The 24,481-nt window shown below is 43.7% G+C and overlaps 1 protein-coding gene across 1 annotated transcript in view; it reads right to left on the bottom strand.

The window, feature by feature from the left end:
* ANKH (ANKH inorganic pyrophosphate transport regulator) overlaps positions 1-23,617 on the bottom strand; it is a 125,532-nt gene extending 101,915 nt beyond the window's left edge. The window contains exon 1 of the mRNA XM_081950258.1: positions 22,736-23,617. Within this exon, the coding sequence (XP_081806384.1) occupies positions 22,736-22,831 (96 nt within the window). The 5' untranslated portion in view covers positions 22,832-23,617. The remainder of the gene's footprint in view (positions 1-22,735) is intronic.
* Between the last annotated feature and the right edge of the window lie 864 nt (positions 23,618-24,481).

Genomic DNA, 24,481 nt, shown 5'->3' with positions numbered 1-24,481 from the left:
GGCTGGAACGGCGCCCGGACCAGGAGGGGAGGCAGGTTGAAGCCAGGACTAGCTGCTGGAAGCTGTGCTGTGTGCTGGAACCAGGCAGAAAGGGGAGGGGGGGCAGAACAGGGCTTCTGCATTAGGGGCAGAACAGGGCTTGTCCTGGAGACAGGCAGGAGCCCCCCCCCACCTGGCAGACTAAGATCTATTGCCCCCCCCACCTGGCAGACTAAGATCTATTGTCCTTTTGCAAACTACCTGCCATGGCTTGTGCCCAGGTGCCCCTGATGACTATAATCTGCCCGTTTAACATCTGGTATCCTGCTGACTTCCTGCTATTTATGACTTATGGCATTTCACCTGCCGGGCTACTCCTACTACCTCTCCCCCTCTCACCCTCGCCATCTGCTATTTTATAACAACTAGCTACTACAAACTATCTGCCCTCTTCCGCCCATAATGGACCGCACCCAGGCCTCCATCTATTTATTTACCATCCATCTTCCAACCGATCACCTGGCCAACATAAGATCTTCCCACCTAGTTGTGATCGTGGACATTTCTTTCCTCCCATTAGATCCTGGCTTATTGATTTTAACATCAACAGCACCCTGACTTTGTCATAGCTTTTTACCATTACGTATTCGAGGTCGGACTTGCTCCAACTGCGGGAATCCCCCCTCTCGCAGGCATGGCCCTTTGCCCCCTCCGGGGCCCACCTTGATGACGGGTTTGTGAACCCAGAGAGGTAGAGGAAGCGCAAACTTAGGAGGTTTTTAATGAAATGTTTTTTATCCTTTTTAGGGGGCTCCAGGGTGGGGGGGCGGGGGCGGGGGGGTCAGATCAGGAGCGATGTGAGAGCCGGGCCTCCAGGTGTGGTCGCGAGCAGAAGGAGCGGAAGGGAGGAGGAGGGGGAGGATATCATTCCTATACAGGGCTCTTTAATTCCAACGGTCGCAGGGAGGGGCAGATACGAGGACAGATTAAGAACTTATAGTCGGTTGGGAGACCGTGGTTGCTGGTTACACCCGGTCGCTTGTACCAATCCCCGCGGTCTAGGTGGTCAAGAGTTACAGACCCAGGGCCTGAGGCTGTTGTTATGCAATGCGAGGTCCGTTGTTAACAAGGCCCCCCTCATTCACGATCTAATTTTAGAGGGGGAGCCGGACCTCACGGGAATAACGGAGACCTGGTTGGGCCACGAGGGAGGTCTTCCCCTCTTGGAAATGTGCCCACCAGGCTACCGAGCATTTCACCAGCCCCGGGCCCAGGGAAGGGGCGGTGGGGTGGCAGTAATTATTCGGGAGGACTTAGAGCCGAGGGAGTCTACTGTGCCACAGACGTCCGGATGTGAATCCCTTGTTGTGAAATGGGGCCCTGGGAGACAGTTGGGCCTGCTGATAGTATACCTGGCTCCTCGCTATACATCAGCGGCCCTGCCTGAACTCCTCGAGCTGATGGCATCGGTGGCGGTCGAGACCCCCAAACTTTTAGTGATGGGGGATTTTAACCTGCCATCGATGGGAGAAGCATCAGAGGGGGTTCTGGAGTTCATGGCTTCCATGACAGCCATGGACCTGACTCAAATGATTCAGGGCCCGACACACGAGGGAGGACACACTCTGGACCTCGTTTTTGTCTCTGGCCAGTGGTTGAGTGATCTGGGAGGAGGGGACTTAACCATCACTCCCCTGTCATGGTCAGATCACTCACTCCTTCGTCTTGACTTCCCTGGTGCTACCTCCCGCTGCGGGGAGGTGGAACCGGAAAGCACTAGATGGTTCCGCCCCAGGCGCCTGATGGAACCAGATAGGTTTCAGACGGAGCTTGGGCCACCTCCTGTAACCTTGACCCGCCCCCGGGTAGAGGACCTGGTGGTCGCGTGGAATAATGCGACTACCGGGGCCTTGAACCGGGTGGTGCCTTTGCGGCCTCTCCGGCGGCAACGATCCACCCTGGCCCCTTGGTTTACCGAGGAGCTGAGGGTGATGAAATGCCGCAAGAGACGTCTAGAGAGTCGTTGGAGATCCTCTCGTTCCGAACTTGATCGAACACAGGCACGAGCCCATTTAAGGACGTACCTTGTGGCATTGAGAGTGGCCAAACGCCAATATTGTGCCACTCTCATTGCATCCGCAGAGAACCGCCCTGCCGCCCTGTTTCGGGTGTCCCGCTCCCTCTTGTTTCAGAGGCCGCGGGAGGCCCCTCTACAGGGCAGAGCAGAGGAATTTGGGAAATATCTGCAGGATAAAATCGCTCAAATCTGGAAGGATTGGGTCCCTGTTAGTGGTCCAATGGAGACGTCCGTGGCGAGTCTTGAGGAATCGACCTGGGAGGAGTTTGACTTGGTTGCCATCGAGGATTTGGACAGAATGCGTGGACGACTGCGACCCACCACATGTTTATTGGACCCGTGCCCCTCCTGGCTTGTACTGGCATCCTGGGAGGTTACACGAGACTGGCTCCTGGACCTAGTGAACGCTTCGCTGAGCGAGGGGTCTCTCCCGGCCACCTTGAAAGAGGCGGTGGTGAGACCCTTGCTCAAGAAGCCTTCCCTGGATCCTTTGGAGCTGGCCAATTATCGTCCTGTCTCCAACCTTCCCTTTTTGGCGAAGGTTGTAGAGAGTGTGGTGGCCTACCAGTTTCCACGGCATCTGGAGGAAAATGATTATCTAGACCCGCGCCAGTCCGGCTTCCGCCCCGGTCACAGCACGGAGACGGCCTTGGTCGCGTTGGTGGATGATCTCTGGAGGGCCAGAGATAGAGGTTGTTCCTCTATCCTGGTCCTATTAGACCTCTCGGCGGCTTTTGATACCATCGACCATGGTATCCTGCTGCGCCGGCTGGAGGGGTTGGGGGTCCGGGGCACCGTTTTGCGGTGGTTCGGCTCCTACCTTTCTGGCCGGACGCAGCGTGTGTTGGCAGGGGAGGAGAGGTCGACCCTACGCCCCCTTACTTGTGGGGTGCCACAGGGGTCGGTCCTCTCGCCACTCTTGTTCAACACATATATGAAGCCGCTGGGTGAGATCATCCGTGGTTTCGGGGTGGGATACCATCTGTACGCTGATGATACTCAGCTGTACTTTTCCACCCCGAACCACCCCAACGAGGCCATCGAAGTGATGTCCCGGTGTGTGGAAGCCGTACGGATCTGGATGGATGACAACCGACTCAAACTCAACCCCTCCAAGACGGAGTGGCTGTGGGTACCGGCTTCCCGGTTCAGCCAATTAATTCCATCATTGGCCATCGGGGGCATTCAACTTGCCCCCGTGGAGCGGGCGCGCAATTTGGGCGTCCTCCTGGATGCCCGGCAGTCCATGGATGACCATGTGACAGCCGTGGCAAGGGGGGCGTTCCACCAGGTTCGCCTGGTGCGCCAATTGCGCCCCCTACTGGACCGGGACGCCTTACGCACAGTCACTCATGCGCTGGTGACGTCTCGCTTGGACTACTGTAACGCTCTCTACATGGGGCTTCCCTTGAAATGCACCCGGAGGCTACAGTTGGTCCAGAACGCAGCCGCGCGGGTAATTATGGGGAGTACTAGGTACTCCCATGTGACACCGTTCCTGCGCGAGCTGCACTGGCTTCCTGTGGTCTATCGGGTGCGTTTCAAGGTTTTGATAACAATCTTTAAAGCGCTCCATGGCTCAGGACCTAGTTACTTGCGGGATCGTATTCTGCCCCATACATCCCTGCGACCAATCCGCTCGCACAGAGAGGGCCTCCTCCAGGTGCCGTCCACCAGACAGTGTCGAGGGGCGGCGCCTAGGAGTAGAGCCTTCTCTGTGGCGGGCCCAGCCCTGTGGAATGACCTCCCTCCGGATATTAGGAATACCTCTGACCTCCGCTCCTTTCGTGTAAAGCTCAAGACCCACCTTTTTCAAGTTGCTGGCCTGGCTCAACTTTGATCCAACTATATCGCTCCTGACGGGTTTTTTATTTGGGGTATTTTAATTGCATTCAATTTATTTAGGGGTTTTTAAACATTGTGTTTTTACTTGTTTTTATCTATCAGTTCACCTCCTCCTTGTATATGTTGTGTATATGTCTTGGTATATGTTTTGTTATATGTATGTCGATATATTTATTTCCTATGTTTTGTTGTACGCCGCCCCGAGTCCTTCGGGAGAGGGTGCAGCTAAGAAATAAATATTTATTATTATTATTATTATTATTATTATTATTATTATTATTATTATTATTATTATTATTATTATTATTATTATTATTATTATTATTATTATTATTATTATTATTCACACTCTACTAAACTCTCATTTGGCTCAGAGCACTGTATTATACAGAATGTTTCTGAAAACAATTCAAAAATATCATTAATTCAAAATAAGACAGCTGGGCTGTCAACTGGGCTAGGCCAAGTACAATCCTATAATGCTAAACCTTAGTAACTGTGCTCATTATCTAGTCTTGATGACATTCGAAATCTTCCCCTAAGTTCTGGAAGTAGGTTACCAGATAGAGCATGTGCTCCTATGTTTAGCTTCCTAGAAGTTGTGGTTCTAAATGACTTGGACTTGGGCTTTTCTTCAGGTGCCTCTGGCAAACGATATGGGACAAAGCACCTTTTAGCCTGCTTCCTCTATGGAAGCTGTGGAAATTTATTTTTATCTATGAGCTGCCTAGAAATTGTTTTGACTTTTCTATTTAATTTATTAAAAGCATTTTGCACTGTGCTGCTGGTTTGGCTTTTTGTTTAATCACATGTACTGATGAATTTATTGCATCATTATTGCTACAGATGAAACTCGAAAAATTAGAATATCGTGCAAAAGTTCATTTATTTCAGTAATGCAACTTAAAAGGTGAAACTAATATATGAGATAGACTCATTACATGCAAAGCAAGATAGTTCAAGCCGTGATGTGTCATAATTGTGATAATTATGGCGTACAGCTCATGAAAACCCCAAATTCACCATCTCAGAAAATTAGAATATTACATGCAATCAATAAAACAAGGATTGTACATGGAACAATATTGGACCTCTGAAAAGTATAAGCATGCATATGTACTCAGTACTTGGTTTGGGCCCCTTTTGCAGCAATTACTGCCTCAATGCAGTGTGGCATGGAAGCTATCAGCCTGTGGCACTGCTGAGGTTTTATGGAAGACCAGGATGCTTCAATAGCGGCCTTCAGCTCTTCTGCATTGTTCGGTCTCATGTCTCTCATCTTTCTCTTGGCAATGCCCCATAGATTCTCTATGGGGTTCAGGTCAGGAGAGTTTGCTGGCCAATCAAGCACAGTAATCCCATGGTCATTGAACCAGGTTTTGGTGCTTTTGGCAGTGTGGGAAGGTGCCAAATCCTGCTGGAAAATGAAGTCAGCATCCCCATAAAGTTCATCTGCAGAAGGAAGCATGAAGTGCTCCAAAATCTCCTAGTAGACAGCTGCGTTGACTCTGGACTTAATGAAGCACAGTGGACCAACACCAGCAGATGACATGGCTCCCCAAATCAACACATACTGTGGAAACGTCACACTGGACTTCAAGCATCCTGCAGTGTGTGCCTCTCCAATCTTCCTCCATACTCTGGGTCCTTGGTTTCCAAATGAGATGCAAAAGTTGCTCTCATCAGAAAAGAGGACTTTGGACCACTGAGCAACAGACCAGGTCTGTTTTTCTTTAGCCCAGGTAAGACGCTTCTGACATTGTTTGTTGTTCAGGAGTGGCTTGACAAGAGGAATCTGACATTTGAAGCCCATGTCCAGGATCCGTCTGTGTGTGGTAGCTCTTGATGCACTGACTCCAGCCTCAGTCCACTCCTTGTGAAAGTCCCCAACACTTTTGAATGGCCTTTTCCTGACAATCCTCTCCAGGCTGCGGTCATCCCTGCTACTTGTGCACCTTTTTCTTTCACACTTTTCTCTTCCACATAACTTTCTATTAATGTGCTTTGATACAGCACTTTGGGAACATCCAACTTCTTTTGCAATTGCCTTTTGAGGCTTTCCCTCCTTATGGAGGGTGTCAATGATGGTTTTCTGCACAACTGTCAGGTCAGCAGTCTTTCCCATGATTGTGATTCCTACTGAACCAGACTGAGAGACCATTTAAAGACTCAGGAACCCTTTGCAGGTATTATGGCATAATTAGCTGATTAGAGTGGGACACTTTGAGCCTAGAATATTGCACATTTTCACAGTATTCTAATTTTCTGAGATTGTGGATTTGGGGTTTTCATAAGCTGTAAGCCATAATCATCACAATTATGACAAATCACGGCTTGAACTATCTTGCTTTGCATGTAATGAGTCTATCTCATATATTAGTTTCACCTTTTAAGTTGCATTACTGAAATAAATGAACTTTTGCAAGATATTCTTATTTTTCGAGTTTCACCTGTATTTGCACTTTACTTTTTAAAGATGTATATGTATAAAGGGACACAGTGGTTCAGTGGCTAAGATGCTGAGCTTGTCGATCAGAAAGGTTGGCAGTTCGGTGGTTCGATTCCCTAGTGCTGCATAACAGAGTCCCATTACTTGTCCCAGATTCTGCCAACCTAGCAGTTTGAAAGCATGTAAAAATGTAGTACAAAACAGGGACCACCTTTGGTGGGAAAGTAACAGCACTCCGTGCACCTTCAGCATTTAATCATGTCGGTCACATGACCATGGAGACGTCTTTGGACAGCACTGGTTCTTCGGCTTTGAAACAGAGATGAATACCACCCCATAGAGTTGGGAACAACTAGCACATATGTGTGAGGGGAACCTTTACCATTACCTATGTTTATTGGCAAAGAAAATTTGGGTTTGGGCAATTTAAAAAGTAATCAACAAAATAATGAATCTTAATTATTGCCCCCTTTTTAAAATTTCCACCCTTAACTCCTGAGAAAAACACTGCAATACACTACATTATGGGAATCTTGTATATACTGATCCCTTTCAATGAGTTATAATTTCCCAATACATAAAACATAACTCGTAAGAGACATGTAGTGATCTCATTTCAGAAAAATCTTCAAAATTAGATCCCTTTTGCTATTTTGGGAGAAACGTGATAATCTTTTCAGCCTGTACAACCTTTCATAGGATTATCATTTTTAAGACTAGGTTACAATGCTGGAATTGAGCCTAATCACTGGACCATTCACAGTATCTCTCAAACTCTTTAAAGAAAACAGGACAGCAGATGTAGAAAAGTCGTTATGCTTTAGTGGACAGAAAGAAAAGACCAAAAATGTGAGGAAAGCTTTCAAACTCAAAGGTTATAAAGAATATCAATGTAGTTATAATTTTCTCATTTAAAGACACATTTACCAAAACTGGAGTAAAGAGGCCTTATGTGTAACAACACAGAAAATTGTGCAGGAAAAATTTCCATTGATTGCATATTTCAAGCAGCTTAAAAGCAAATGGCGCGTGCAACTCTTTGGAGGTGATATATAACTGTTATTTTGTTTTATATTCATGTAATAATAAGTATCTAGAATCACTAAAATAACCTTCATTCTGGAATAATTTAAAAGCATAATAAATTATTATTAACATCATTATTAAATTACTTTCATTGAACACCAAAAAGAGAAAGAAAAATAAATGCACAAAAGTATCAAAGAGGACTTAAAATATAAGACATATATTTACGGAAACAGCACTTAAGTTCTACAGGAGCATTTCAATGGATGGTAGTCATATTTCATAATGAATCTATGAATGTAAGTTCGTAAGTGGTAATAATGTCAACTCTGTAAACTGGAGCCATATAATTTACCTTTCTACTACTGAAGAATAAGTCTTTTAGCTATAAGTAGGAGAGAGAATTATTTGCCTAGGTGCAAATTCCTTACAATACCTATATATTTAAAAGAATATGATCATCTGAAAATCTGAATGAATAGGTGAATGAATGAATGAATGGATGAATGAACAAACAAACAAACAAGATGACATTGTTTAATAGAAGGACCCAGAGCATGACCTCTCTATTAGGTCTGGTTGCACAAGTAGCTTGGCTCTATGCCATGAAGCCCTTTATAGGTAATGACCAGACCTTGATTTGCACCCAGAAGCCTACTGACAGTCAGTGTAGCTTGCGGAGCAGTGTTGTTTTATGCATGTAATGAGGAATGCCAAATGTAAAATGGCCCCATCCCTGTTAGCCTTTCGTAAGGCTCTAAAAACTTGGCTGTGATCCTGATCCTGAGGCTCTGAATGTATGAAGGGTCCTGTTTCATAGCTTTATTGTTACTGGCTAAGTATCTTGACTGCTATGTGTATTTATTTTAGATTTTTAAATTTTAAAAATTTTCATTTTAAAAAGATGTTGCTTCAATTGGTATATATATTATTTTTAATTGTATGCATCACAGAGTGATTGATTGAGATGGGCAGCTATAGAAGAATAAATCTTATCTCAAAGTTGAGATAATATATGAAATAACTTATTTACAAATGCAACAAATATTTGACTCTGTACAGAGTCATTCTAATATCTAAAACAGGGTTGTCAAACATCACATTGTGGGCTGTATCATGACATATCACAATGTTTTTTGCCTTTACGGAGCTGGGTGGGTTTGGCCTGGGCAGGTTGTATTAGACCCACAGGGCATCAATTTGACAGGCCAGCTCTAAGGGGAGGATATCTAGTCCCTATCAGCTGACACTTTTTAATTGATGGGTTCTGCAGCATGCCGAGAAACCCCTGGAGTCATGCCTTCTTCAGTGATAATGCCTGCCTAACCTATGGAACAGCATCCTATCAGAGACTTGAATGGCACCAATCCTGCTAGCAAATCATTAAAGACCTTACTGATCCTCCAAGACATTTGGACCAGATGGTAGGTGAGCTCCACTGTTGACAAAGGCTAACTTGGTAATATTACTGAGCTTGGTAATGAAACATCTGGAAGAAAACAACCAAACTCAGAGAATGCCAAGGACTCCACAGTACAATCCCGAACTACAAATATTCTCTTCTATTATATGGAATTCCATGTAAAATATATTCTAGAAAACATTTTAAAAGTACTAGCGTTCCCCCAAACCAAAAGGTAAAATCTAAAGGTTGATCATTGTTTATCAAGATCTAAAGAGATCTTCTTCTATGTATATTTAAAGTGATTATCTACAAAATATCACAAACCATAAGAACCCCATTAGTTAATTAATCATTATAAATACGAAACTGAATGGAAAAGAGTTAATCAACATGGTACTTTATAGATTTGTTAGATTCAGACTTCCTGGGAAGAGGATTATTTGAGAATTGCACTCCAGTATATTTGGAATGCACCAAGTTGAAAAAGCAGCTTTAAAAATATTTACAAGGGGTAAATATTAATAAAGTTTAAACATGGATTTTATAGTTGTATACTTCAGTTTCTAATGCTAGAATGCAATCTTGAGACTATGTAAAATAGAGAAGGAAGACAGCCAGAATCATTACACCTAACAATTCCCTTAGAATAAAAGCAAGGCAGTACATCTTGTACCTTCTGAACTTCAAATACTATCCACCACTCTGTATCTGTGAAATATCTGACAATGTTCTATTCCTGGAAATCCTTATAAGCAATAAAACCACAGTGCTTATCTAGTCTCTGCTGCATATATAATGGCTGGGTTTAAGATGGGTAAGTCCCTAACTGTGCAGGACTGATATAATAGGTCATTCATGAGAATTACACATAATAAATTGAGTTGTTCAGACAGTGTGATAATGCTACAAAGCCCCAAAGTTATATTAAAATTTAACATATTCCTTGTTCTCCCACTCTCTCATATCTTCTCCATTCAATTCTGGTGTATCTACCATTTGTCTTCTTTTCATCATTAAAGCTGCACCAGCCCTACCTTTCAGGTGAGGTTTCTCTACCTCTGTGATGGCAAACCTATGGCACGTGCCACAGGTGGCATGCGAAGCCATATTTGCTGGCACACCAGCCTTTAGCTCCGGGTGCATGTGCTTGCCAACCAGCTGATTTTCAGCCTTCCGGAGGGCCGGGAGAGACCGTTTTCACCCTCCCCAGGCTTTAGGAAAGCCTCCAGAGCCTTCAGAGGGTGAAAAACAGGCCCAACGGGCCAACCGGAAGTTGTGGGTGTGTGCACAATTTTGGCATACCTTTACAAAAAGGTTAGCCATCACTGCTCTACCTAATTTAATCCACTAGCGTGTATAATCCAGCAGTTGCTCACATTCTACTTTTACCCTTGCTCAACTTTTTTTTTCCAGCTGGCATACTCTCAGGGAGTTAGAAGCAGCATATAGAGTTGGCTTCTAAGCCAATAGTGGGATTCAAAAATTTTTACTAGCATTTCTGTGGGAGTGGCTTGGTGGCCATGGCTTGGTGGGCATGGCAGGGAAAGGATACTGTAAAATCTCCATTCCCTCCCCACTCAAGGGGAAGGTTACTGCAAAATCCCCATTTTCCTCCCAATCAGATGGGACTCAGGAGGCAGAGAATAGATGGCGGCGGGCCCAGTCAGAGGTTTTTTTTTACTAGTTCTCCAAACTATTCAAAATTTCTGCTACTGGTTCTCCAGAACTGGTCAGAACCTGCTGAATACCACCTCTGCTCCCTTGTAACTGAAAGAAAGGTCAAAGGGCAACAGATCCAAAACTGTAGTAGAAAACTGCTTAGGTTAAAGATGACAAGAAAAATAAAGGCCATCTTAATAGGCCTTTGGAGAACTTCAGATGCAGGGAAAGGGTACAGCCAGCCATAACTACTAAAGCAAAAGCTGTGCAGTCTGTCCAGTGCCTTTCCCAATCAATACACTACTGACAATTATGGAGAATGCAATCAATCTTGTGAGACAAAGGAGGAAACCTACATATCAGAAAGAGGCACACCAGTGTTGTATGCTCTTTAAGGGTGGCCCAGATTTTGTGCTGATGGAGGCAAAGCAACAATGCTAACCTTCTCACAGTCAAGGAAGATAATGCCCCCAAAGCCAAGACATCAATCTTAAAAAAAACTCTCCCCAGGCCTAGTAATAAAAATCCAATACGAACGAATTAAATAACAAATGATTTGTTGCCTTTCCATGCTACTTAGAATCTGCTGCCTAAAGCAGCCTGCATGATTGTGTCATGTTAGACCCTCATGCCTGAAACAACACGCTTTTGATATATTTTCAGCTGATCTTGTCTGCTCTCTTCGGCTAAAAACTAGCAAAGGATGATCAGCTGTGAAGAAATGATGGGTAAAATGACCCTAGCTCCCAGATTACTACTAGTGGAAAAAGAGCTGTGGGAAGCAGCATCAAAGTAATGGTGGATGAACATTAAACACATCGCTTGTCTAATCCACAATCTTTCTTTTCAGAGCAGTAACAGGAAGGACCAGGACAGTGGCTTAAAAGGAATAGGGCATTGGTACTTACCTGATACACCTCTTCTCATAGTGGGGGAGGAGTATCCAGGATGGGCTGACCTTGTCATCTCTTGATTGGACTGAGTCAAATAAGCTCTTTTAGCCATGCCTTGGTTCTTAACCACCTGCCTATCGTGGCCACTTCCTCTCTAATGGGTGAGAAGGGTCCGGGCAGAAAATGGGCAATATCAGCACACCTTGGACGTGAGGAGGGCTCTGAGGATTCACCTCAGAAGAACCAGGCTGAACAGGAAGTTGGAAGCCCTATTTGTTTACTTCCAGCCAGGATCCCTGGGGAACAAGGTGATTTCCACCATGATAGGCAGGTGGTTAAGAACTTGTATTGCTTCTGCCTATCAGGCACAGGGTCTGCAAACACAGCGCTCTATCACAGCCCATTCTACACAAAGAACGGCCACTTTGGCGGCCTGGGCCATGCAGGCCTCACTGAGATCTGTAGGGCAGCCACGGGGTCTCCCCCCTCACCATTCGTGAGGAATTACAAGTTGGACTCCTTTGCTTCTGAGGAAGCCTCATTCGGACATAGGGTTTTGCAGGCTGTTCACAGGGCGGGGGACACGCCTCACCAGGCATAAGTTTGGGCATATACTCAAATGTGTAACCCTCCCTAGGGACGTGTAGGCTTTGGTACGTCCCATCCTGGATACTCCTCCCCTCACTATGGAGAAAGGGCGTTGGTACTTACCCGATACGCCTCTTCTCATAGTGGGGGAGGAGTATCCAGCCCCTCCCTGATATGGGTATGTTGTGAAATTGTTATGTTGTTTGTTGAACTGTTCTGTTGAAGTAATAAATAAAGGTTTGAAACTAAAATAAAGTCTAGCGTGGATGACACAGTGAGTTGGATAGAGTTCTTCGGTGATAGCTGGGTGGAGCCTGGTGACCAAGGCGTGGCTAAAAGAGCTTATCTGACTCAGTTCAATCAAGAGAGGACAAGGTCAACCCATCCTGGATACTCCTCCCCTCACTATGGAGAATATGTATTACAAACATTTGGAATATGCAAACAAAAAATGTCTTTAAAATGCTCCATGATCTTAACTAAAACAGCCAACAGGTTTGTTTGCAGAGTGCTATACTGCTGGCAGTTTTCACTGCAACAGACTAAAGTAGCGATCCCCTCTGGAAATAATGCTGACAAGTAAAAACCACGAGAAAGAAATATAGAGTTCTAACCTATGACACACACAAGCCTTTTGAAAATCAGACAGCAAAAATACAAATGAAATATGGCTAAGGCAAAAATAAACCATTATTTATAAAGACACGTTATTTTATGCAACTCTTTGCCATGAGCTATATACAGTGGTGGGCTGCAGCCGGTTCATGCCGATTTGGGAGAACCTGATGTTAAGATTCTGCTTAGTTCGGCGAACCAGCAAATCCCAACACTGGCTGGCCCCACCATGCCCCCCTGGGGTTGCCATTCAGGGTGGGGAAGCTGAAGGGGCCTGACTGGGAGCCACACTGATCACCTGGGAAGCTGTGAAAGTGTGAATGAACCAGTAGTGCTGATCAGCTGGGAGGATGCCACTCCCCCCTGCAGCCCAAAAGACCATGTGACCACCAGTTTAAAAACAGTTCAATCAGACCTTCCAACTTCATAAGATCTTTCCCCCCCCGCCCCCGACAAGTTGGAAGGTCTGACTGAACTTTAAAAAAAAAAACTGGAAATCACATGGTCTTCATTTGTTGCCCTGCATGCAGAAGAAGAGAACTGGAAGGCAGGTTATTCAGGGAATGAGATGGGGTGGGAGTGAGAAGCAGGGGTAAAATGCTACCGGTTCAGGCCAGTTTGCCCCCTGGTAAAAAAAAAAAAAAAAGCTTAACAAAGGAAAAAAAATGTTCGGACGATCAGCTGTGCTGCACGATGGTAGGAACTTTTAATATATTTTTTTAGCATTTGGGGGATGGGATGTCCATTTTTGTTCCCAGGAGGCTTCCCTGAGGCCTGTTAGGGCAAAAACAGGGGGGGGGGGGGTGGAGGTGCTGGAAAGAAAGACAGAAAGACAGAAAGGAGCATATACCCTTCTCTGTGATGGGCCCAGCCCTCTGGAATGACCTCCCCCCCGACATTAGGATTACTACCGATCTCCGCTCCTTCCGTTCAAAACTCAAGACCCACCTTTTTCAACTAGCCGGCCTGGCTCAATTATAGTTCCATCTTTATCCTCCTGGCAATCTTTTAAATTTGTAATTTTATATTGGGGTATTTTAATTTTTAATTCTATTATGACTATTCCTATGTATTGTACTATGCGATTTTGATACCTCCTCCGTTAAATGTTTTAATTGTATAATATGTGTTTTTATTTATTGTACGCCGCCCCGAGTCCCTTCGTGGAGAGGGAGCGGCTAACAAATCTAATAAATTCAAATTCAAATTCAAAGAAAGAGAGGAAGGACCACAAACCTGACACTAGATGCACCTTTAGAGGATACCTTGAAAAAGCACAGCAATCCAGGGCTGGAAGGTACCTGGAGATCATCTAGTCCAACCCCCTGCTCCAGTAGTACATTGTTAAAGTGAGTTTTTGTCTTTTGACACACACACACACCGTCACATGACTACATAACCACGCCCATCTAGTCACATTCTCTTCTGAGCCTTTTCTTTTTTCAAATCTGTTTTTTATTCATTTATCCCGTAGCTTTGTATTTTTTGATGTATGAAGGATCAAATACTCAGCCATTATAATTCTACATTCCTTCATTTATAGAAACCAAATCAAGGTTTAGAATGAAATCCACTGGGAGCCATCTCGTATAAGGCGTTCTTGAAGATGTTTCATTACCAAAGCAGGTAACATCATCAGTACTAGAAGGGAGTGGAGTTTGCTCTTATCTTCATATACTAGTGGATTACCCTGTCAGTGTTGATCAGTTGCTTCACAAACAATGTTTTGATTGGTGCCAGGTCTCTACAGCCTCAGGCAGAGAAGGCCTATTCTCTGCACCCCTCCCTCAAATGTTCTTTAAAATAGTGTTTCCTACCACTCCTGTAGGAACCTCCAACATGTAAACTCTGGTTACCTAGAGCTTCAAAATTTGCTGTTTGCTGGGAAGATGTGTAGCTAAAAGTCAGTCTACATTTAGTGTACATCTGACTTTGGGGATATGTCTTTATAACCAAACAAAAGTGTATTTTCTGTGCAGTTCACACCTCTTGCTCGCTGGATCTGAATGTCACAAAGCAAAACCCGCATTTTATAATTAACCCCCACACCCTGTTTTGACTGGCAGAGTGCCGCAGGAGACTGAATGCTGTCACACACCCTGGCCATGCCCAGCCAGCCAGTCATTAGGGCAGAGAACCGGTTGTTAAAAAAAATTGCAGCCCACCACTGGCTATATACATGGCTGCATCATTTAGATTATATTCAAGAGAGACTTCAGGCATTGATTTAGAGGAGGTCTATTAATGGGTTAATGATGATCATACTGGACTTCACCTTTTGCCATCCATGTTTTGAATTGAGAGAGGCTTTAACTGTGGTAGAAAAGCTGCAGATTCCAAAGAGGTAAATGTGCTGTGTAAGGAGAAGAAATGGTTGAGACAAAGAAATCTTTGTGGATGTTCACCAGTCAGCAGTAACAACTCCCAGATATATAGGCCTGGGACATTATCATTTTGCAAACTGCAGCCCCCATTTAATAGAAAATCCTTTTCTCCAGTAGCAAGAGAAGAAAGAGAAAGCAGCAATGGCATCAGGAGAGGTCAATTTGCCCTTATTAGCTGTACCCTAGCATGGTAAAAACCTCTACCAGTGATATGCCCAAAGAAGTGACAATGGTTTAGTATGGACTATGTTCACTAGAGAGGGAGGGACTTCTGATAAGGCCTTTCCCTTGCAACTGCCTGGAGTATGACTATATCAGCAAAAATCATCAGTATTCTGGTACAATTTCTGATGCAGTTCAACTACAAAATAATTAGTAGTCTTGTAAGCTACTCTGTGAACCCACATGGCTCTATAGAGATCAAGGTGTTAATATCCTGCTGAAATATTATTGTAGAAATCTAATTATTTCATTAAAAAGTAAGCCATTAAGTAGTATAATTCAACCATTGTGAATAAGCCAAATCAACATTGTTCTCTTGTATCTACAGTAAGATAACATACAAGCAACTGTTGCGAGAACACTTTATTTTATTTATAGTATCTTTATAGAGCATTTTCATGTAGACATCTTAGACATAACATAATATTTTTTTTAAAATCCCAAATGAATATGCTAATGAGGTTATGGCAACTCCAAGAAGAAATAATGGAAAAATGTGCTAACAACTCACTAAATCTTTTACTGTAATTGCTCTCAACTTTAACCAAGCTGCAAAATCACAGGTGGGCCCTTCTGAAGGGAATATAAATTTGCAAAGAAAATGTGCAGGTATTACTTAAATCTCCCCTGCAAATTCTTCCCCTCTGTTCCCATGGCATTGAGCAAGAACACAGTTGAATTAAAATGTTGGGTAACACAACGTTTAAGTAATCTCAGCTCTTTAGTATGCCTGCAACACAGTTATCTGACGGTGTTCTTACATAATTGGAAAGTCTTTCCATTTGTGGAAGTCTCAGGTGAATGGAGTCTGCTGCTGTTGTCATTGTTTTAGTCATTTCTTCCTCTGCTTCCAGCCCCCAACTAATTCCTCAAACACCAGAACAAATTTCAATAGATGAGTAGAAAAGTCTCTAACCTGATCAAATTTTGTGAATGAAAAAAATAACATTAGGTATTATTATTTTTTGGAATGCTGGAAAGTTTCATAAATGCTAATTGAATTGAATGGATTAGATTGATAAACTAGCAATCAAAATGAAATTAAAACTTTTAGCATTGCATCTGTTAAACTTTTTGCTAAAAATGAGTCCTCCTAATCTTCAGTTCTTCCCTGAAAACCCTGATATAAAAGGGCCTTGACTTTGACATACAGTATAGTTTATATTACTAAAGAAATCAGTTATGCATCCAATGTTCTCTTTCAAATTAGACATCTACTACTATTGGTGTAAATACTCATCTATCACAAGGCCAAATAACTTGAAACTTCCAAAGAAATACCAATCCCAAGTGATACTAACATGGGCAAATTAATAATAATAGCACTTCCTGTATGTCAAAAAGCCCAGATATAAAAACTCTTCCTAATTCAGGTAGAGGATACATCCTTGAAATAGTTCTGGATTACATATAAAAAGAGCAACAACTCTGTTCTGGCATTTGTCCAATCTATGGCATTTAGAAGAAATCTACTGTCACAAGTATAGAGGTTCTATTTATCTTCGATGGTTTAAAGAATTTGTATAATCCTTAAGTACAAAGGCAGTCTGCAATAATATACATAAACACCCAATGTTCCAGGATTCCCTTGCATAAAGTTAAGCTTTTATTTACTTATGTCACAAATGGACCCAGGTTAGGTAGAAGAAGCAGGTATCCAAAAGGAAGTTATGACAGGGTTAGAAGAAAGAGCTTTCATAAAAAGGGTTGTGCCAGAGGTTTATGATGGAACAAAATGTCTACAAGGAGAACACAATGTTTCTCCTAAAAAAAGAATGAATGTAGCCAAGCTAGAAAAATGGCTCATTTCCTAATGTCCACAAGCAGGAGATTTTATACCATTTGTCTGAAATGTCTGAAAATTGCCTGAAAATATTGCAGCCCATCTCACCATTGTTGGACACATAAACACAAGCACATGCACACACACACACGCGCACATACTACACCCTCTTTCTTCAGCCTCCCTGAGCTCATGCTGTTGGCACCCTCCGCCAACTTGCACAAAGCCAGGCCTCCTCCCTGTGGCTACCCCATGTTCCTTACCTGATATCCCTTCGGCTTTCCGCTTAACGACTCACACATCTGGAGTTACAATGATAACTGAGACTGCCATGATTGTCCTCACTAAGCAACACAGTCACATCACATCACATTTTTCGCCCTCATTGCTTAGTGATGGAAACCCCAGTCCCAATTGTGCCATAATTTGAGGACTACCTGTAGTACAAAAGACATCAACTAATTCAGTATTAGTCAGTGACTTAATTCCCACTTTGAGCTAAGTCCTGGATTACTGAATAAATCATACTTGTATGAATTCACAAGGCCATAGTTTGTTGATTAAACGGATTCACATTGTTGCTATATTATAAAATTATTCTAACTTTGCAAATTAGTTCAATGCTGTGACATATGCAAGCTACAATGGCAGAATTTAAACAATATAAGTAAAAACCTCTGGGGGTTGTATATACATGTTCATATAGCTTAATATACTCAGCAATATATTATGCATGGCTATATCTAGCAAGCTCTGGCAGTTAATTGAGTCTATTGTGAATATCTCATCCTATTCATGGTGGCTCCCACATGGATGTCCAGGGGCAGGGGAGAGGCAAGTGATTAAATGTTCTGATGCAAACACTGCCCTACTTGCATCACAATACTGTACACAAGTATGAAAGGGTTGGACTTTACATTATGACATACAACCCAGATTTCATCCTTTTGATGAATTAGTGTGGATGCCTCTGGAGTTCCATTTCCAAATGACTACGCCATAATTTCCAAATGTCTTCTGGTTTTGACCGTTTTTCACCAAACCAGTCTAGTCTCTCTCCCAGTATGATCTCTGCAACAAACCGTGCAATAAACCCAAAAGCCCAAACCCAAAGCTCCAAAATTCAAGAGGTAAGAAGTAACTAGTTCAGATATTTTTTATCTGTAACAGAGTTCTGCCTTCCCTCTTCTTCCCCCATTTGGCTTAACATTATTTTTCTATCTAAGAGATTTGATTTTATTATTGTAAATAAAGGAATTTGTCATCAAAACTTCCTCCACATAAAAGACTGCATAGTTGCACAGCTTTAGGGTAGGCACAAACTTTGTTTACTTCTGTAATAATAGACCGTCGGCAGGAAAAGCCAAACTGCAATGCTTTCTAATTTTTTCCTCCAAAGCCCGGATAGCAGGCAGAAGCCTTTGATAAGAAGGTTAAGAAGTCATCATTTGGACAAAGTACAGCATGTCAGTGAGTTCAATTGCTTGGGAGCAGCCTATTGTAAAAATCCTTAAATAGGAATCTGGCAGGCTTTGTACCTAGCTTGGCAATGTCTAAAGGGCTCCTGACTCTGAAATTATTATTCAGGACTTTGTTATTGGTGGAAGACTCACAACATGACTCAGCAAGTTTAGTTACTTTATTGCAGTATTGGGGGGAAATGCTATATACCAGTGATGGCGAATCTTTTTTGGCTCGCGTGCCATAAGTGGGGGGAGCGCAGGGGGGTCGTGTGCAGGCGTGCCGCACCCATAATGCAATGTGCGACCCCCAGTGCTCATGCGCGCACTACAGGCGCTCCCCCTCCCATTTTTACATGCTTTTTTCGCCCTCCCCAAGCTCCAGAGGCTTTATAGGAGCCAGGGGAGGGCGAAAACTGCCTCCACCACCACCCCGGACGCCCTCCGGAGGCATCAGGGAAGCCTCCGGACGGTCCCTGACGCCTTCGGAGCACTCAAAACGACCCTCCGAGCAAACTTCTGGTTTGCTCGGAGGGTCGTTTTAAGCGTTCCAAAGGCTTCAGGGACTGTTCGGAGGCTTCCCTGACGCCTCCGGAGGGCATCCTTGGGGACGGGGGAGGCTGTTTTCACCCTCCCCAGGCTCCTATAAAGCCTCTGGAGCCCGGGGAGGGCGAAAAATGGCTTTAAAAAAGGGTGAACTCACTGGCTAGCGCACGCATGCACGCTGTCCAGCTGACAGGGCAGCGCCTCGTATGCCATAGGTTCGCCATCACTGCTATATACTGTACAACAGATTATGTCTACTGCAGTGGCCAGCAATCAGCGTTATATATAGGTCTACAATCCAGGGTTTCAGTTTTAGGCTTCTTCTTCCCATCTTTCTAAGTCAACAGATATTTTGCATCTCTCTTCATGTTCCTGGAAAGCACCTAAATGTGTTGACGTAAGAGTTGACTTGAGCTTAGGAACTGTCCCACAAAATTCTTCTTTATCAGGACCCATGGAAAAAGAGATCCACTAGGAAAAAAATAGATTATTTCCCCCTCCCCACCCCTTTATTTTCTGGTTTCAATGAACAAAAAAGATGTAATCATACAAGGTTCAGTGAAATTTACTCCAGGCGTAGCTTACCTATTCTTAATTGCTGTGTACTAATGAAATTATCAAGCAGAAAAATAATAATTATAAATGTAATACATACTTTATTTAATGAACAGGATAAAACAAAGTGGAATTTAATTAATTCAGTATCTGGTGGGAAGAAGATATGAAAAGAAGAAGGTAAGATACTCATATTTGCACTTTTTTGTAATTTGGTCATTATGCGCAACATCAGATGATTTGCCATTGGCAATCTCTTGCTGGTTTCACCATATTGACTTTGCTTGTCAAAAGCCAGCTGCAAATAGTGATCACATGAACATGGGACACAGCAATTGTCATAATTATGAGTTGATTGCCAAGTGCCCAAAGCACAATCACATAATCATGGGGATGCTGCAATGGCAGCAATTTTGAGAACCGGACTTAAGTCTCCTTGTTCAGCAACATAACTTCAAATGTCACTGAATGAATTGTTATTGATCAGACTGTTTTTTAAAACATTCCCCAGCACATGATTTCACATGGACATTTGAAAAACTAGACCTTTAATCAGGTTAGACAGAAAAACACTGAAAGTCAGTTTAAATTGACATTAAAATTTTATTAGCTGGGAACTTCAAAATAGATTTGGGAATCATATACTTCCCATACATTAAAATCAGCCAAATGGAAGTAATTTTGAAGTTCCAGGAAAAAAGAAAGTCAATTTTTAAAAAAAGTTTGCTTATTTGTATGCATGTGATTGAAACTCCTAAGTAGAAGAAACCACATACAAATATGTTTATTGAGATCATTCCAACCCCTTTCCATTTCAGTTTAAAACTAAGATTTTTTTATTTATTTTGGATGTTACACAGTTTACAATTCCAAAGATATTATCAATTATTACAAATCAGACTGAACTCTTAAACAACTATGTCATAACTAGAATTAGACCAGCAAGTGGATGGATCTTCCTCAAGAGTTTCTCAGTGAATTTGTTTCTAATCCAAATTGAACATGAAAGCTATACTCCCATCCACAAGTACCAGTGAACTAACAGGCAAGCTTCTGAGTAGTTATGTATAGGGTTACACTATGAACAAATATATAAGTGGAGTAGCTACTACTCTGAAAGATTTAACTGATACATTTTTGTATATACTGTAGTGTATTTTATTCTATATGGGATAGAGGATATAGGGGAAAGCATAACAGAAAGCATTAGTAGCCATTCATCTTCCAAATTAGTACAAGATCCATTTGGGAGCTACACATAAGAAGAGCTGCCAAAACAGGTCTATCCCATTTAGTGTATGCCAATAAATATTCAAAATTTCCTGAAGTCTCTAAAGAATGCACACACTAGTTATGTTTCCCTTTCCAATTTAGCTACAATACACATAAGTTAAAACAATGCAATTATTCAGCAGACTATCAAACTTTAAATATTTTTAATATCAAGAACTTGACATTTATCTTAAACCAAGATATGCAAAAAGAGCAGTTTCGTGAATGAAGGAGCAAGTAAACTCAGGTAATTACAGAGTATAACTAAGAGCACTGTACCAACGAACGTTTGGCTCCTTAAATATTGCTGAACTACTACTAAGAGAACTTCAACCAGCATAGCAAGGGATGAGCAACACTACGACCTGTTGTTGAGATGCAGGTTCTCTGTCCTTGCTGTAAGTAATCCAACATTCTGATTAATTGAGCTGACAAAGTGAAATCCATTTGTTACATTTATATTTTATCAGTGGCTAGGAAGTAAAATATACATTTTAAATCACAGATTTGTTAAGCACAGTTCTTCGAAAGGAGATGCCCTACTTGGATGCAAATACTGAAAGAACACAGTTTGCTCTTTTATTACACTACAAAGGTTGGCACCCAATGAGTTCAGAAACAGACAAGCACATCCAAAGCCACAAACCTTGACTACAGCATGCCAGTACACACTAGTCCTCAAACAAACTGATCGATTAAATCTAGAGTCTTAGTTTGCCAATAGAAACTAACAGGTGTGGCCAATCTTAAAGCAACAGCACACTTCCCACAAGCTCTAGCAAGACAGACCTTGCTCCTAAGATGTACAGTTTTTATCTCCATCTCCAAACACATCCCTTTCAAATGCCATTTAATGGCATCTTCAGTCACTCAAGGACAAATTAATTGAAGCAGCAGGAATTGGAGCCGGTTTACTTTCCTACCACATGTTTATCAGCAATGGCAAGGTTGTAGCACTACACAGCTTTTCTACTCTATGAGTGGCAGGGAGACAAATATGATCCATGTGTAAACATGAAAGAAATTTCAGGATGTTTAATGGTAACTAATTCTTTCAAAGAACTGAGGAAGGGGTATGTGTGAAGAAATCAATAACCTAGGCTGTCAATCTCTCTATATTTATTGGAGGGGGGAGTTCTCTTCAGCTATTACAGCAGGGTTTACTTCCAAGGAAACAAAAGGTAAGCTCTGAATGAGTTGGGGGGGGGGGTTAACAAAACCTTGAGCAACTCCCTTAAATTAATGGAGGATTTGGGCCTAATATTCCCTGCTCCACCACCACCCCGCCAGCCCCCCAAGCCAGAGAGGTCAATCACACTCAGGCGTTCCAATAAATGAACACAGCTGCAATCATTTAATCGAATTGCAGGCAACTTCATTTCTCTGCATGCTGCAAGCAGCTTTTTGGGTTCGTCTGGCATTACATAATATTGCTTCGAAATACACAATAGTAGCTGAACCCTGGGAGCCTCCCCTAAAGATAATAATATAACAAACTGTATGCAATCGGGGTTTTTACCTAACCGTGTTAATCCCACCACCACCACCACCCACTGCGCGGTTTGCTATTTCTTATTTTCTCTTCCGCAGCTTTTTTTTGGGGGGGGGGAGCGTTTTGCAATAATCAATCTTAGGGGTCCAATTCCACCGGTTCGTCCTCCGCTCCTAGGAAGGGCAAGCCGGCTTGGCCTCCTGACACGCAAAACTCTCTAGCCGGCGTTTTTGGTTTTTTTTTGCCACCCGGCCGCGAATCTGGTTCTCCAGGAAAAAGGAGCTTCGTTGTTGCGTTTTGTCATCACTCGGCGTTAGGCAGCCTAAAAATAGACTGGCACGAAGCACCGCTTCTTTGGCAACCTTGCAACTCTCGGTAGTTTCCCCTCCTAAAGATGTTAATCTCAGAAACAATAAAGTTCCCCAATTAAAACAACAACAACAAGCAGGAGAAATTGCTGGGCTGAGCTCCGCTTTTTTTTTTACCTGTTCCCCGAAGTCGATGGCGATATTGGTGATGCCCAAAGGGACCAAGAAGCGAATGAGGGGCCAATAGTTGGTGAGCGCCGGAAATTTCACCATAGTCCCAGCTGCGCAGCGACCCCAAACACATCTGCCGGAGCGGGGAAGCTACCAGGTGGGAAAGCAGGAGAGCGACGAAGGGCGGAAGAAGCGGATGCTTCTTTAAAAACGAGGGTGCCGGCTTCCCCCAGTAAGGCGGCGAGGCATCAGCGATCAGCAGCGGCTCCACTCGCGTCTGCCTCCTTTTCTGGTCTGGTGCGCGGAGCGGTTGCGTTGCTCCCTTTAGCAAGAAATCCCAAACACCAAGTCCATCCCTGTCGCCACCGCCGCTCCTGCCCTCCTCCCACACAATAATCTGCCGCTGGTGGAAAAAAAAGGAGGAGGAGGGACGCCGGCGGCACCATTACCTCCGCCGCCAGAAATATCTCCGGGCGTTTTTTCCATTATCAGAACCCCAAGGAGGGGAAAGGAGAGAAAAAAAACCACACCATCTCCACCCCACCCACTTGAGCGAGCTCGGGGCCCCGCCTCAGCCCGAGGTGGGCGAGCCGGCCGCCGGAAAGTGATGGGAGCCGGAGGGGGGTGGCAGCGGGAAACAACCACACATCCCCGGCGTGGAGATCACACAGGATCTGCGCTGCTCTTCCCTCCGCCGCCTCTTGTTTCCGGGCCTGTGAGGGCCGAAAGAGGTGGGAGAGCTTGGCCGCTAGCGGAGGGAGAAAGCCGGCTAGGAAAAGGCCGCGCCGCGCCTCTCTTCTTTCTTTAAAGAAAAAAAATTCGCCTCCTTTTGCCAGCCGCTTTCCCTTGGCGCGTTAAGCACGTGGCCTGCTCTACCCAGGCTTGTCTCTGTGAGTTCTTCTCCCTCCCCTTCCTTCGCGTCTTCCCTCGAGAAAGCAGGAGCCGGTGGAAAGGGAAAGAGAAATGCTCTGTTGCTGCTGCTGCTCCTCCTAACGCCGCGGCCTGGGCACAACACCAGTCGAGCTGCATGCTGCCCGCCCGCCGCAGCAGCAGCGAGGTGCTTAGGCCGAAAGCTCTCAAGGGCGTGAAAGAGACGCGGCTGCGCTGGATCTAGCGTTTGCGGGAGGCCTCGCTTTGGGGGGATTCTTTCTGGGTTTTGGGACCCCAGTTGACCTTAACAGTGTAGGAAGCCGCCCCCCCCCCCGATTAAAATATTTTTATTAATATTAAAAGAGGCAGGATAGAATATTTCCCCGAAGGAGAAATAGAGAAAACCTGTTCTTAAAGGCAGAAAGCAGCCCCAGTTGTTCTTAATAGCCTCCAGCAGAAGCCTCAAGTCTAATTTAGAGATGGATATTTTGTGCCCATTAAGAAAGACTGGGCCAATCTATTCATAACCAAAGCACCTTCAGCCCTAGCTGATGGGATTAAGAAGGACAGGACATAATTTTAGGACATAATAGGATTAACCCACCACCATTGGAATAGAAAAAGAGACAAGGCTCCCAACAGTGCACAAGTCCTAGGAGCATCTCAGAACCCTCTAAAAATCCATGTACTCATCAAACCAATTGGTCAGCTGTACCAGAACTGCTTGCTGTTGTTCTGCTCATCAATAAACTTACTTTCTTAAGCAGCCTCCATTTTATTCCTGGCTTGGAATTGGATCTGATTTTTCTTCCTACAGCAGGTCTACCTTCCTCAGAGCCAATACTCTATATCTGTGCCTTTCCCAATTTGGCAGCTTGTCAC

This window comes from Natrix helvetica, assembly GCF_964273705.1.
Source record: "Natrix helvetica genome assembly, chromosome: 4".
In the NCBI taxonomy this organism is placed as follows: domain Eukaryota; kingdom Metazoa; phylum Chordata; class Lepidosauria; order Squamata; family Natricidae; genus Natrix; species Natrix helvetica.
This window is presented reverse-complemented; position numbering and strand designations above follow the sequence as displayed.